Raw genomic sequence first — 16,687 nt, forward strand, 5'->3', positions numbered from 1 at the left:
ACGGACCGGCACTGGAATTTTCATTTGGCTGGCATCGGTCCGCGGGAGCGACACATTATTAACCTTTTAACTGTCATGCCTGAAATAATCTCAGGCACAGCACTGGTATTCCAAAATGTCATGCCCGAATATTACTCGGGCTGCTGCTTTTTTTGGGGGGGGGAGTGCATCGTATTGTTATACCCGAATATATATCGTGAGAAGTTTATTTCGGCTTCAGTTCAACAGATGGCAGCAAATAATTGAAGGTTTCAAGGGATAGAGGTTAAAGTTCAAAGTGCGTGGCATTTTTTTTGATTTTTAGGCAAACATTTCATTTTTCAAATAAAAAAAAAAAAATTGACAATTTATGCACCCGAGTCATCAAAATAACTTGACAGTTAAAAGGTTAAAGTTAAAAAATAAGTATAGTCTCAATGAAATGTGATCAAATGTAGTATTAATGAAATATATTGAAACATTCTAAAAAAAAATACGGCTTAGCTTTACACATATTACAATACGAAACAACTATGTTGGTAACATTTTTGGCTATCTTGCATCCAAATAGTTTCGAACAATACTTTCAGACTTGATGTGCATCTCCTTTTTGTATAATTTATGAATAATTTAAGTCGGCAAAATTGCACCGCTTGATCTCTCGCTGACGGGAAGGACAGCAAATTCGCCGCCGGACTCAACATGTTATTCTTTACCATGGTCACAAGGTAAAACAAAAAAATATAAAAATTCATGTGAAACTTATTCTTTGCATCTAGTGAGAGTTAATGCAAAACAACTTATCACCGTTAATGCTTTAGTGGCTTAAAGTATATTAACTGAGTTACAAGCCCTGGAACTCTACACGAAGCTATGACACTAATGGTGTCAGACAGAGGTCAGCTAACTTTCAAAACTTGCTTAACTGTGCCTCAATCAGGCCTTTCAGTTTTGTTCTGATCAGCAGGTTTCTCTATAGGCAAGCAAGAGCGGTGACAACCAAGACTTAGAAGAGAAGGGCTAGCTTATACAGCTTTTCCCCTTGAATCAGAAAGTGAGAAGTGATGACGTAGTCATGATGACACTGAGCACGCCGATGCAATTCACAGCTTGGAAATTAGCGTTTTTGAACCAGTGTTTAAAATGAGTTGTGTGTGAAAGATAGCTATAATTTGGAAGAGACAATGTTACTGCTTTATGCATTTTAGACTGAACCATTAAAAAATTTTAATAATACTTACTCAATTTTAAAATAATAGATAAAATGTGCTACTCTTTTAACATAAAGTTCTGTGTTTTTTTATTTTTATTTGCAGGTTTTTTTATTTAATGCACATTAATTTCTTTATTTACATGCTAACTGAGAGAATTTTTATACTGCTTCTAAGATAACTATAATAGCAGCTATTTAAATTTACTCAAAAAACAACTTTACATTGATATAGTTTTAAAAATATATGACATACATGGCAACATTTTTGCTAACCTACGTTTGATTTTTTGCCTAATTGTAAATTTTACATTGTTATAGTTCTCTTCCGATTCAATATAATAAATATTTTGTAAATAATTTTGTAATTTATACTTATATCTATATTACAATTAAATAAATGTATATAAGATTGTTACCTTAATTTTGACAAAATAGCTTTACTCGGAGTACCTAAAACAGTTATTTAATTTTTCAAAAGTGTGAGTAAAGGAAGCAGGTCTTTTTATGCCAATTACTTTGATGTTTTATACTATTATATTTTTAGAATGCTAATCTAGCACAAAATGTAATCAATAATTAGTTACAAAGGATACAATAAGAATAACTTTAACAAGTACTTAACAAAATTAGTTTGTTAAATACTTGTTATTCTTGTTGGTACTATTCATAATACCAAAGATATTATCGATTAACTCATAGAAGTCAGATGCTTTTTGATTTCCTTAGGCGGTACTTTTTGAAAATAATGTTTTCTCAGGAGTGACTTTTTGTCTCTCGTTTCCCTTGACCATTAAATAATTCAGTTTTAGTTTGTGACACAATTTGATTTCTTCTCAATCTGTATTTAAAACCTCTTTAATAATATCAAAATTTAAAACAGTTACATCTTCTAAAACAAATCCTCTATCTAAAACGTGGTTTCTCAGTAATTTGAGACAGAACATGAAATGAGACTTCTGATTAAAACAAACTGCACATTTTGAAAAAAACCGAGAACTTGGTCCAGTTTAGAGTCATAGCAGAATCTATATGCATTTCGTCGAAACTGAGAACGCATATTTTTTCTACAGAATACAATTATTCGCCTCTTTCCTTCTTTCGAGTAAGAACATCGTTTTGAATTCTTGGACTACACTAAAATTTAGTGCACCATTTCTTTAATTTTGCTAATACTAGCTAAAGATATTCCAATTTTTTCGTAATTTTTTTTCTTTCCAAAAATCATAGCTTTAAGATGACAATGCAACGTGAAATATCTTCACTAGTCTACCTGATTTTTTTTCTTCTTTTTCAGTAATGCATTAATCTGCATCTTTATAAAAATAACCTTTAGACATTTTTCCAAATTCTCCGATTTGTGCTCCCCCCCCAAAAAAAAAAATTCGGTATTTGAGATTTTAATTTCTGATACCAATTTCTGTCTAGATGTCGTCCACCTTTGTCGCTGAACAAACATTCTAAAATTTTTCTTTTCTCTATTTTTCAATATTTTAATACAATTTTCTAAGGATATTATTTTGTTCTTCAAATTATCAATGCATTCTTGTTTATCCTTAAACATAGGGCATTCAGGAATATCTGCATTTTTACTTGTGAGTTTTATTTCAGAATCATTAAAATTTGATTTATTATTGTCATCATCAATTTCGATTTATTATTGTCATCATACTTTACTGTCAGCGCAGCATTCCATTTCAACAGTTTCTTTTTGTGGCTATCCAAACAAGCAATTTTTCATATCATCTTCATAAATACTGCATAGAAAATGTTCGCTGCATATTTTTCCACTCTTCACATTAATAGAATCTTGTCTTTGACATTTGTGTATCCATTCTTTCATCAAAAGCAAAATCTCATTTGGATCCTTTGGTCCCATGAAATAAAATATCTCATCCTTTCATACTTCTGTAAGTGCTACGGCACGTTACTACAGCGCAAAAAGCCATATTACGTAAGTGATACTTTACAATATAGAATTTAAAATAAAAACTGACTAAAATTACATATTTATAAATTATTTTAAATATATACATTATTAGAAAACATATATATATATATATATATATTCTATTCTGATTTCCCGTGTTTAAAACTGTAGTGTCATTCAGCTGCAAGACAATTTTCTAGGGGTTACATATCCCAAATTAATTTATTCATATATATATATATATATATTCATATATATTCATATATATATATATATGTAACCCCTAGAAAATTGTCTTGCAGCTGAATGACACTACAGTTTTAAACACGGGAAATCAGAATAGGTGGCATCACAGTGACATAAGATTACTGCCTGTTAAGTCCCCCCATTAGGCTCGCATCGGCGAGGAGTCAAACAAAGAAATGAGCTAGCCCTTTCTATTTATCCCTGGGTGACAACAGCCAGTCTTTTGTTATGAATCACGCTGATTATGATTTTAATGCTCATTTTAACCTACGCTGCTGGACATAAAATCTAATTGCTATTTACTAATTTATTTACTATGCCTCTATGTATGTGACAAAGTGAGACATTAAAAAAAAAAGAAAGCTGTTAGTAAAACGTAACTAAAATGTCACTTATCTTCTTTCAAATATGTCCAATTATTATGAGTGTAAAATATTTAATGCTACTTGATAAATTTCATAAAATTAATTTTATTCTGAAACATATTAATAGTTATGTTAATTAAGTTATGTTTAATAATGATGCATCCTACACACATTCAGGCATAGATATAATATTTTTAATTGAATTTACTCAGTTCCCATTCGCTCATAAGTCCTTAATTTTTTTCATTAATGGTCCTTAAAAGTACTTAATTTCCATGTGCAGAAATGTGTACGAACCCTGTATAAGCAGTCAAGTAACAAGCACTTGCATAAAAGACTTGAATTATCTAGAACTTTGGAGCCTTGGGTACAAATTTTAAACATACATTTTGATATATATCAGCATTCTTCTGGCTGAGAATGGAGAGTGAAATCATACTGAAACACGTGATGATTTAAGGTGTAAAATATTACCTTCATTGTAGCTGAAAATTTATTGCTTTGATGTTTACATGAAACATAATGTATTATTGATATAGTAGTACTCCTCCATAAGCATTTAAGGTTTTATACATAATGAATCATTATACAAAAGCAAACAAGCAAGTGTATTGTAAATATGAAACTAAAGTTTTATCCATTTATGATCCACACTAATAGTTGATATGTGATGTAAACTCAGTATTGCTTTTGTTATAAAAGAGCATTTAAAAATGTAAGGACAAGGTAATATCCTCCTATTGTTTAAATTTCCTGCCTGGGGATAAACAAGCATTTCAACTTTACTAGTGTATAACACTGAAAATTATCAGTTATTACATGGTTGCATTGGCAGAAATATGCTCCTATGTTGTAATGCAAAGTGTAATTAAATGTATCTTACAGAAAAATATTGTCGATTTGTAGAAGTGTATGGTCTAATGTCATCTAAGCTTGCCTTTGGGACACCAAATTTGATAAAAACAAGACAGATGTGCAGATGAGTAATAATCTGGGCAGCAAAAAAACACATCCACCACAGATGATGTTTTCCACAATGAAGTTCTTATTCCATACAATTTTCTTGTTTGATTGAACAAGTATTGCTAGGAAATTCAACATTTCTGGGTTTCTTAAGCAGTTTGCAGACAACTAAGCAGTAACAAAGATGGGACTGTCTGCAAGAAAAATGTTCTTGCATTAAATTGTTGAGGAGATTTGTCAGAATAGGGTGGTAGGTGATTCACAACCAATATGGACAGTCAGCAGGCTATCATGATGTGGTTTCAAGAACTTTTCCTGATTTTTCCTGCATATACATTTATGCATTGATGTACCATTCAAACAGATGTCTGTACAAGCATGATGACTGCTGAAAAGCAATGTTTACGGACACCTTATTATATGCCTTACATGTTTATGTACCTGTGGAATGGAAACTCTCTGTGGTCTTGGTATCTTGCTTTTTTTTTTAATTGCCTGTGTAGATTTCCAGGTAACATCAAATAAATATCCTTTATTATAAATTATAAATATCATCTTTATGATTAATAAATAATAAAAAATTAAAAATAATATATTGAAAAAATATTAATATTTTTTGGTCTGGTTTTGTGAGTGCATGCAATTAATTGGTTGAAAATTGTGATGAAGATTTTCTACATGTAATATTTTAAGCTTTTTACAGTTGATTGACTTTTAACAATTTTTTCCCCCCTTTACAGAGAGCAAGTCATATTGATATGAATCGACAGAGTGACATAATGGCAACGTTTGAAGAAAACTTGTGATGTTTCTCAATGTGCTTAAGGTAGCTGGGCAGCCTACTTGAAAACTCAGTCAAAATGTATATAGTAAAGGATATAAACTTTTAATTTCATCTGTGGTGCTGCACACCACAATTTAAATGTGCTTGCGCATTGGTAAGAAATAATCCAAAGGAACATTTTGGAAGCATATTTCGTATGCCTTGTATGCAATACTTCATTCCTTTCATCAGGGTTTCACTACCCAAACAGTCAAAATGCAAAGACTTTTCACCTATTTGTATAAAGACATCATGATCATTGAAAATTGCATCATATGGGACGTAGTAATATGAAACATGAAGAGTGATTCATTCTGACATCAGATGAGTTTGTTTTTTTGCTCATCACCAATTTTAGCAATAGTGCATAAAATGTAAGAAAGTACTGGAAAATAAGTATCAACTTTTGTACTCGTGCATTTCACAAAGATAGAAGTGTATGTGTGATTTTTAGATATAAATTTACAGTTGTATATGCAAAATAGTAATAATATATGAGAAATTATATGTACTGAGCTCAAAAGAAACTTTTCTTAAAGGAAGTATATTTCCAAAACTGCACACTCTTCATCTATATGTAAACTGTAATGCCAAAGGTGTGTGCAAGAGTTAAGATGTACAGCAGCTGTGAATTGAAAGTACTTAGTGGTTAGGGGCCAGTACTCTACTGTAATCCATAAAGGCTATGGATTTCAAAATTTCTGTGGGAGTGACAATGCTGTGGGAAAAGCACAGTCTTTCCATTCAAATTTTTCCACAGCATGATGATTTTTGTAATGTTGCAGTAAGAAAATTAATTTATTGATGATGGATTGTTTGTCTGCTTGTGTATATATTTTGATGTTAGTGCAAGGTATTGTCATATGAGTAGAGGTGTGTCCAACAAATTTTGTAAACTATTGCATTACCTTGCATGTCCTAAAATTTTAAAATATAATTTGACGTATCTCACTACCTCTTGTCTATTTATTTATTATAAAATCCATTTAAAATGCATTTATTTTAATCGAAACAGACATCATAACTGTTTTATTTGTGATGTTTGATAGATCAGTGTTTTTTTATCTCAGTGTAATTATTCTACATTCGTTACATAATGTCATTCATATCGGGCAGTGTGCCATTCAAAATTTAATTCAAAAGTCAATTTTCTTGTTGTTTTTGACTTGTTTAAAGTATTTTTTCACAATTCACCAATATTGGAAAACTTTTCTTGATTTAGTTGTTAGCTGTCATAAATAATGAATTGTAAATCTGTTGGAACCATAGACTTAAATATGCTAGCTATTGTCTTTTCTGAGTACTTTTTACAACTGAACTTTTCTAATAAAATATATGAAAGAGAAAAAAAAATATTAAATGCATCACCTTTCCTTTTTTAATTGTAACTGTTTAATTTACTTCAGTTTTAAAACATACTTCTCAATAGCAGTTTTTTATTAACATGGAAATGTATTTGGAGGATTTTACATGCCACCCATTGTAAAGAGATAACAGTCTTTTACGACTCTGTCAGATTTTCAGCATTTAAACGTATGACAGTAAACAGCTGTGCATTTCAAATTTTAGCAGTGTTTCCCAACCTCTGTGCCTGTTGAGGCCTATGAGCTGTATTACAAAAATTTTTAATTAAAACATATATTTTAAAATTCCACCTCTTTTTAACATTATACATGTGCAAATCATCTTTTTTATACTATGAAAATGATGAAATTGGAATAAGGTAGTGCATCTTTGGTGGTTAGATTGTTACTCACTTAACCATGTTTGAACAAATTGTTGAACATACCAGGTACTGTCCTTAACTAGTAGTTAAGGTATAGTATATATAGTAATAATAATTAAAAATTTAAATCTGTGTTGAAAGATCATGGGCATTCAATCAAGTATGGTATCTGAAAAGGTTGGGAATCACCATAATATAGGCTGACCATTTATTTTAGACAAAAATGGAATGGGAGATTTCAGACCTAAAAACTTCTGTTATGTAAAACTACCAAACTTAAAATTTTCTTCAAGATCCCATGCATAAATGTACAAATTAGACTTGTTGTCGCCTGAAATACTTAAATATTAAATATCTTTTACCTTACAATTTTGGCTTTATAGATTAATTTAGCTTTTTTCAGGAATACATATTGTAGTGTGACAATATAACTTCTGCACTATTGCTGCAGAATTTATCCAATTTAAATTCGTTTTGTAGTTTACTGTTGAATATACACTTTCACCTTTGTAACCTTTTCTAATTGTGGCCAGAGAACAAAAAGAAATATATACAAGGTTTGTACGATCCTTAAGAGTCCTTAATTTCAGCAAAAATATGCAGGAGGTCTTTAATTTTAATCATTTGAAATTTCTGTCTGTTTTTACGAGTGCCATTTTGAATGTGAATTACCATTTTGGAGAAATATTTTTAATGATTCTTTGGCAAATCTTTTGAAGGGGTGAATAGGTTCATAGATTATAATTTGTTCCTATTTATAATATAAACAGTGGGATACTTAAGTTTCTGAGCAAGAACTGAAACATAAGCATTTCAAAATTATTTCATTTTTTCTAATCAAGAGTTCTTAAACAACTTTTCACTTTTGGGAGTGTGAATTCTTTTATTAAACGGTTCTAAATTTGGTGATTTTGAGATAGTTTCTATAGAAAATTTTTTGTTCGGAAATCTGGGAATTTTTCGGTGATTTAAAAAAAAAATCAACAGTATAAATTTCAATAAAATAATGCTAATATTTTAAAATATATTCAAGAAATAACGTTAAAATGAAACTTTTTTATTTTTCACTCTGACATTACTTTCCATTTTGGCAACAAGTTATACAACATATTGAATATGAAAAACAAACAAAATAATAAATGCTTAAACTGTGCTTCAGCACAATTTACGAAACAATTATTTGCAAAAGCAAAATAGCTAGCTATGTAATTAATTTAAAATTTTTTTCATGGTAATAATATTTCCCGTGCCTCAGAACATGCATCAGTTTTCTCTATAAAATTAATTTTATGCCTCTTTTTTATCTGATTTGTTTTACATATTTCTCGTGTTTTACGGTTACAGAATTACACTCATGTCCATAAATTAAGGATAATTCGGAGTCACGCGGAAATCAAACTCTAAAATAAATATATCACCTGTAAAATCACTACACACATCTTCAAGAATCATATGCAAATTTCAGGAAGTAACCAGATGACACCGATGTTACGTCACAATGACGAGAGTCTAGGAGAGTGATATATAAGGAATACAGGCAAAGAAGTAAAATTGTTCACAGGCACTTTATAAGCATTTCAGTGCAATAACAGAATGGTTATGACACAAAGGATACATTTGGATGATTTTTTACGTGGTAGAATTATCGGCCGTCCGGAATGTGGGCGTACCCAACTGGAAGTATCAAACGAACTTGGAATTGCCCAGAGTGTCAACTCCAGGCTTTGGCAACTATTCCAAGATGATGGTAATGTGAGTAGACGTTACAGCACAGGTCACCCCAGCGTTACAACGCCGAATGAGGACCAGTATTTGGCAGTTACTGCCAAAAGAAACAGACGGAGCACAGCCTCAGACCTGTCTCGTCAGCTTTCTTCAGCCACTGGTACGACAATTTCAAGGCAGACCGTGTACAGACGCTTAGGGCTGATTGGTCTATATGCTTGTAGACCTGTCAGATGCGTTCCACTTACTGCAACTCGCTGTCGCCTGCGGTTAGCCTGGAGTAGAGAGCATGCATTGTGGATACAGCAACATTGGGCTTGTGTGATGTTTTCCGACGAGTCCAGGTTTAGCTTGCAGTCTGATTCTTGCCGGACTTTCATATGGAGAGCTCCATGTACCCGTTACCACCAAGAAAACATCATTGAACGACGCCATTACGGTGGTGCAGTAGTGCTCGTTTTGGGTGGAATTATTCTGAGTTCCAGAACTGACCTGCATATTCAAATTGGAACCATAACAAGCCAAATCTATCGGGACGTCATTCTGGAACGTGTACGTTTGTTTCGGGGCGCACAATTTGTGATTATGGATGACAACTCCCGTCCTCACCATGCAAACATCGTAAGTGAATACCTTCAATCGGAGGATATCACCCGTATGGTCTGGCCAGCATTCTCACCGGACTTGAATCCAGTAGAGCACGTGTGGGACATGCTTGGCCGATGAGTTGCAGCCCGTCAACCTCCTCCTACATGTCTACCGGAACTTCGGAGAGCATTGCTTTTTGAGTGAGGTAATATCCCCCAAAATCAGATCGATAATTTGATACTCCGGATGCCTAGGCGTTGTACGGACTGTATTGCATCGTCTGGGAGACATACAATGTATTAACAATCATACCAACCATGTAATATTGGTTTTTTGTAAATAAGTCTTTTTTGTAATTTGCTCCAGGGAGAAAAAATCGCTAATTTTTTTAATATATCAAACATATAGCATCTTTTTTTGCTCTTTACCTTTTGTTTAATAAATAAGCTTTACAAATAAGTTCAATTTGTTTTGCTTCTAACTCTTCCTTTGCCTGATTTTGCATTATCCTTAATTTATGGACATGAGTGTAGTAGGGTTAATTTTTCTTTAGGATTTTAGATATTGCAACTCGGTGGGGGAAGGAGGGACATCTGTCTCCAAATGCAGTGTCAAAAGAGGCTCCAAACTGATGCTACGAAATTATAAAATGAAACGTTTTCCATTTTTAGCACATTAGAAGGGGGACAATATCTTCAGTTGTTCCCGGGCGTTGGAAACCCTAGCTACGGCTCTGTTGCAACTTGAAAAGTTTTGAAGGCAAGATTTATAGACCCATGAATCTAGAAGATTCCAGAAAAATGTAGTCATAATATTAACATATGGATGTGTTTTAAAGAAAGTTTGTGGTGAATATCTTACTTTTTGGAGAATTTTTGGAAGAACAATTGAAAACATATTTGGATGTTTTACTTCTGATAGTAGAAGTCCTTTTGGTTAACATGTTTATCTTCCCTTTATTTTCTCTACTTTTCACTAGACATAAGCATGGAAAGTATCAAAAATGCTTCTAATCTTATCACATGGACAGGCATTTATAGAAAGGAATTTTCTATTAATAAAGGAATATAAAACTGATGATTTAGAATATTTGTGTCTCGATGCATCGTACACAGGGCTGGTACTAGGCATTTTCCCCCCTCATGCCGTGTCTGTGGATCCTAAATTCTGCTCCTGGTGCTTTCCTAAGTTCGAAAAGTTTTGCCATTTGTTGCTAGCATGTCTTTTAATTCTAAAAATTCTGCCACACCAACTCTGTAACCACCACTTACCATATATAATTTAATATTTATTCTGAAAATTTATATTACTAAAGAAATAAAATTAGCACTTTTTCTTATACCTTCCTAAATGCATTTAGTTTTATAGAAAAACAGGAATCTTTAATTAAATCCAAAAATTCTTGCTAGCATAAAAACATGCATTTATGTTCGAAGTTCTTTTTAAATAACAGGTTTATTTAAACCTTTATCTGACTTTGTATTACTGTCAGACATAGCGATGATTTGCTTCACATCTGTCAGGGGTTTTGGAGTATTTAACTTTTATCAGATCAAGTGAAACCTCATAGGTACATAGTCGAGAGATCGACAAGTTAGGAGATAAAAGATGCAGGAACTAGTGGGAATATTGGTTTGCATAATTGAAACAAATTTCTAATTGTTAGAAAAGATGCTTAAAGAAAAGGAGATTTGTATAAGTTGGCCAGAATGTCGGGAAAGACTTTAAATTAAAAAGATGCATAAATATTTGTTGAGTATTCCTGCTACAAAATGTAAATATATTGACACAATACTCAAATATAAATATTTTAATGTGTAGTTATCAGTTATCCTAATATCATTTAATAATTAATATCTTAAATTACATGTACAGTACAAAGTCCGAGATCTGGACTCATCAGGACTTTATCGATTCCGGATTTGTGATATTTCGGGATATTAGATCAACAATTTAAATCTAGTAAGGTGACATGCAGAAATTATACAATTAAAAATATGAAATCGTAATTTATGATCTAAAGGGTATCAAAATGTACAAAAAAGAAAGCTTTATATTTATTTGTTTACTTTATTAAGCATTTCTTTCAGTGCGAGTTGTTTAAGTTACTCTGTTTTTTGTGCTAATAATTTCTCTTTAATTCTGTAAACAGACATAATTTTCATGTTCAGGTACAAAGTTCTACTGTTTAAGTCCTGTAATTGGTGTGTCAAGAATTCTGACTAACTTGTCAATCAAAACTTTTTCGTTTTCAGTAACCTCTCTGTCTGTCACTTTCATCACTATCGGTAGATGTATTTTCTACATCTAGAACCATACTACAGATTTTGCCGTTTGTTGATTGATGATTGGGGCATTGTCATCGCAATGAAAACTTCTGTTATATCATCTTTATTTATTGCTGCTTCTCCACATTTCTTTACAAAATCCATTAACTGGAAAATTTCACCTCTAGTTTGGGATATCTGAAAACTTTCAAATTTGCGGCTATCATCTTCATCATCTTTACCATGAAATATGGTAGCTGGCCATACATTATGCCAATCATTTTTTTTTTTAAAGTATGTGGAGACACATCCTTCCACGATCTTGTGATCTTGTGATGCAAGGAATTAAACATGGATTTAAATAATGTTACTTTATATTTGCACTTCAGCACGTGCACTATTCCGATATCCATAAGCTGAATGATGGACGTACAATTTGGAGATAAGAATAATACGGATACATCATTTTCCACTAAAACTTTTAAGTGAAGTATGAGCCGAACAGTTGTCTAAAATCAGGACTATTTTTGAATCATCAGGTAAATCAACCGCATTCAAATGTTGCGGAGCCTCAGGTATAAAATTATTTTCAAACCAATCCATTCATTAATTCTTATGTCATCCATGCTCTTTTATTTGCATGATATACAACAGGGAAAATCATTACTCCTTTAATTGCTTGAGGTCGTGTATATTTTCCGAGTACGAAAGTTTTTCTGCAGCATTTGCGCACGCTAAAATTGGAATCTTTAACACCAGTTGGAGACTTTTCAGTAGAGGTTACCAAGGTATTTCGCGGTACATAGTGCCAGAAAAGACCAGTTTCATGAGCATTATAAATTTATTCTGGAGATAATATGATTGCTCACTAGTAATGAGTTCAATAAATTCATCTGCAAATAGTTCAGCAGCTGCAGTTTTTTCACCCGAAATCTTTAATTGCCTTATACCATGACAATTTTTTAATTTGGTTAATCGATATATCGAATATGTGTATTCAGTTTTTAAAGTTCATTTCTTCATGAAATATTTTGGCTTGAGCCATTAGCATTGGATCCGTAAATGACATATCCTCGCTGTGACGCTGTTTCACCCATTCAATCATCACTTTGTCATGAACGTCACTTTTAGCATAACGAACAATGTTTGTGTTATTCATTGCAAGTGGGGTGTCATAATCCACAAAAAAATTCAAAAAGTTCCTTTTTCTTATGTCATATACAATTGACTTTGACAATTTTGAGACGGATGTGCCTTTATCCTTCCCCCCCCCCATCAATTCCCCTTTTTGTTTAGTGGACATGGAATCATGCTTTCACTTTGTAGATCCTTTTGCATCTCCAGAATTAGAAACTCTTTTTGACATAATCAAAAGTTCAAACTCTAATTTTCATAAAATTGCTGTAATAATAACAGTCTCCAAAAAATAATAAGCTGAATTAAATTAGAAGATTAAGGAAGTCTTGTTTCTATTGTGTACTGAATTAAGCCTGAATTATATTAGTTTAGTTATTTATTATACCTACGTCTACTTCTTGCGTATGCTTAAGACTAATTTGATTCCTGAATAAATAAACTCCCAGATATACTTAAGGGTCGGCACTAGATGCAGTCTCTGTGGGTCCTAAATTCTAAATTTTTGCCGCCCCTAAATTTTGGATACCAGTGCTTTCCCTAAATTATAAAAAAATTGTCATCCTTTAATTTTGCTGCTCTGTGCTTCTCCAAATTCCAAAAATTGTGTCTTCCCTAAATTCTGCCATCCGGTTCAGCCATACGAATTAAGACGCCGGTTCTGGGCTTATGTGAATAGCATATCAGTTATTCTGAATTCTAATAGCACTAAATGTAATCTTTTAGCTTATGAGTTTCATTAACAAAATCTATTTTTAACATATGAAAAGAAATTTTTATTAACGTTTCTTAGCGCATTTAACTTAAATCTGTAATCATCGCTAAGCATAATGTTAGCATAAAAGATTGCCATACTCTTGTTAATCAATTACTAATATAAAAAAAAGGAATATTTAGACATTGCTGCATGAGTCATTACTGAAGCTTTCATGTATTAATAAACATGCAGTGATGAAAGCAAAATGTAATAATGATTTGCCTGGTCGGTGTCAGGGATATAAAATACTAGTAGGTGTGAAATCAATGCTGTTCCTATGTAGAATGTTTTGGTTAGAGATGTATGTGAAGCAGATGGCAGCTACGGAGCCAAATTATTAATCTCGCAAATTTATGCTGACATGATTATTTCTTCAATAACAAGGTATTTTATTTAGTGCCTGAGTAAAATTAAGAATCAGGACCAGGCCCGCGCCGACAATAGGTGCAAGGTCGTGCGGCGCTGAGTCAAAAAGGTGCCAGGCAATCATTAAAACAAGCAGTTCTGAACATGAAAATTCTTGTCTTATTTGAATGCCCACCAACTCAGGTAAAACCAGGAATGCTACTGATTAGGATCTGTATCTAGGCTGTCGTGGCCACGGGTGTTTAAAATCAGTCTCCGCAGGACTGAAGTCATCTCTAGTGATGGCTGTTTCAGACTCGGTAGGGACGACCAAATGGTGTTCTTGTCCATTCCGTTATAGTCAGATATTCATGATTATCCTGCACGAAACACCCCCGTTGGTAGAGTTGGCGAATTCAGCGAGCCTAATGTTAGCATAAAAGGTTGCCATACTCTTGTTAATCAATTACTAATATAAAAAAAGAATATTTAGACATCGCTGCATGAGTCATTACTGAAACTGTCATGTATTGATAAACATGCAGTGATGAAAGCAAAATGTAATAATGATTCGCCTGGTCAGTGTCAGGGATATAAAATGCTAGTAGGTTTTGTTTTATACGGGTGCAGCCCTTCCGCCTGGTTTGTTGAACCCTATGAAAAATGCTAGTAGGTATAAAATTAAATTGCTCGAAGTTTTCAGTGGGCGCCTGGTGTCTCAAAACTGCATATTCATATCCTTCCATGGTTTCCACTTGGGGCCGCCTAAAGCTGACATCTGTATACCATGACGTATTGTTAGTAGGCCGGATTGGTGGCCCAGTCTGTCTGACAATGTTTAAGTGACTTCTCTCTCTGCTGTCCGGCATTGTGGCACCTGTTGATGGCAGATTTTTTACCATCCCTCCAGAACGTAGAGGTCTAATGTGACTTGCTGAGTATTCCTGTCAGCTCAGCTTAGCTCGTCGGCTCGACTCATAGGTTAGAGGCTTTAACTCCTAGAGGCAATCCGAGAGGGGGTTGGGGCATTTAACTCAGGGTTGCCACTCAAACAGGAGAATGACTTTTCCAGGTATGTTTCGAGAAAATTCCAGTCTATCCACGTAATGTACGTTGGCTGTGATAAGAGGTAAATTAATTATGGTATTACTTGTACTGCATAGCAAATTCACTTAATTATTCAATAAATCCCAGAGGACATTTATTCTTAATTATTCTTGGTACAGTTTGTTTGATAACTTTGTTTACTTTTCCACTTAAGAAACTTAATAAAATTTAAGATATATACATTGGATAACAATTGTACGTTTTATTTAATTATTACTCATGATCATCACCAGTTCAATATGAGGCTAATCCGGTTCTTATAAATCACAACGCTATGCTAAAAGTTAGGTTAGATTTTAGGTAAATTTAATTTGTGTGAGGTGTCTTCTTAAAAGGCACCTTAACACTTGAAAACACAAATATAATATAATAGGAGTTGTTTTCTCCACTGAAGATTGAGATTAGAATCTGCCCAATCTGGAATAAAATAAAGCTTTTTTGCAGACATTCTGCAGCTAAATGAAAGAAAGAAATCTATTTAATGATATTTTTTTTACTAAATTGAGGTATTTTATATTTATTTCGCAGCATACATAAGGAAAAAATATGTGCATTAAATTTTGTGATGTCATCGTACTGCTAGAATTAATTTCAGGATTATGCCAGAGAAAATTTCCTGAAATTTGGAATTATTATTTATTAATGTTAAATAAATTTAGAGGGAAGAAGCAACATTAAATGATATGAATAACATAAAAATAAAGATAATTACTTACAAATTGAATTAGAATAGTCAACCGATATTTTAGCGAATATAGTTATATTACATGGTTGGCCTAGATGACTGATTACTGCAAAATGACAAGGTATTTATTAAAAAGAAAAGGGAAAAAAAAAAAAAAAAGATTTTGCGGTAAAATCCTAGTATACGGTACGGCCTTCGCACGATTTTGAAAATTGTCACCAAAAACAAAGTGACCCGTTTACTGCTCATCATCATGTCTCCAAATCCCGCTGTACCATACATGGAGATTATTCTAACCAAAGAATGTCTACGTAAAGAAGGTTCCATACACGTAAATGCTATTACGCGGCTAGAAAGCGGAGGGAAAATTTGCCAAGGGATTTGGCGACGGAACCTGGCGTCCAGAATTTCCCTCTCCGCGATGTGCACATGAAATTGAGAAACACGTGTTAAGAAGAAACGTTCTTTGCAGGGGCGTAGCTAGAGGGGGCATCTGTCCCCGGGCGCAGAATCCGAGGGGAGCCAAACTGATGTTACGACATTTTAGAATTAAATCTTTTCCATCCTTGGCAAGCAGAAGGGGGCGCGCTTTAGAGTTTAAAGAATTTTAAACGATATTCATTTTATGAACTCTTGATAACGTGACCTTCGAACTTCGACACCGGTTTCGAGCTTTGGCGACAGATATATCGCGTATGCACAGCTGTTTCCCTCTATGATGGAACGGAGCCACGTCTGTTGCAGAGAGGTTTTCTTTCTTTACAATACATATTTTTTGATTCTAACCTTCATGATACCATATACTAGGATTAAATCCATTTTGTTTTATACGAGAAC

General features: G+C 33.1%; 1 protein-coding gene across 11 annotated transcripts in view; it reads left to right on the forward strand.

Moving 5' to 3' along the window:
- LOC118185892 (bromodomain-containing protein 3-like) overlaps positions 1-16,687 on the forward strand; it is a 219,197-nt gene that overhangs the window by 189,067 nt on the left and 13,443 nt on the right. Inside the window, exon 27 of one of the 11 annotated variants that reach the window (XM_085817945.1) lies at positions 5,434-6,470. The exons of the other annotated variants lie outside the window; for them this stretch is intronic. Within the exon in view, the coding sequence (XP_085674071.1) occupies positions 5,434-5,499 (66 nt within the window). The 3' untranslated portion in view covers positions 5,500-6,470. Of the gene's footprint in view, positions 1-5,433; positions 6,471-16,687 lie in introns of those variants that run through there. 11 annotated transcript variants of the gene reach the window in all.

This window comes from Stegodyphus dumicola, chromosome 1 (genome assembly GCF_044657685.1).
Source record: "Stegodyphus dumicola isolate Sdum_Otavi_A_Nest chromosome 1, ASM4465768v1".
NCBI classification, from domain to species: domain Eukaryota; kingdom Metazoa; phylum Arthropoda; class Arachnida; order Araneae; family Eresidae; genus Stegodyphus; species Stegodyphus dumicola.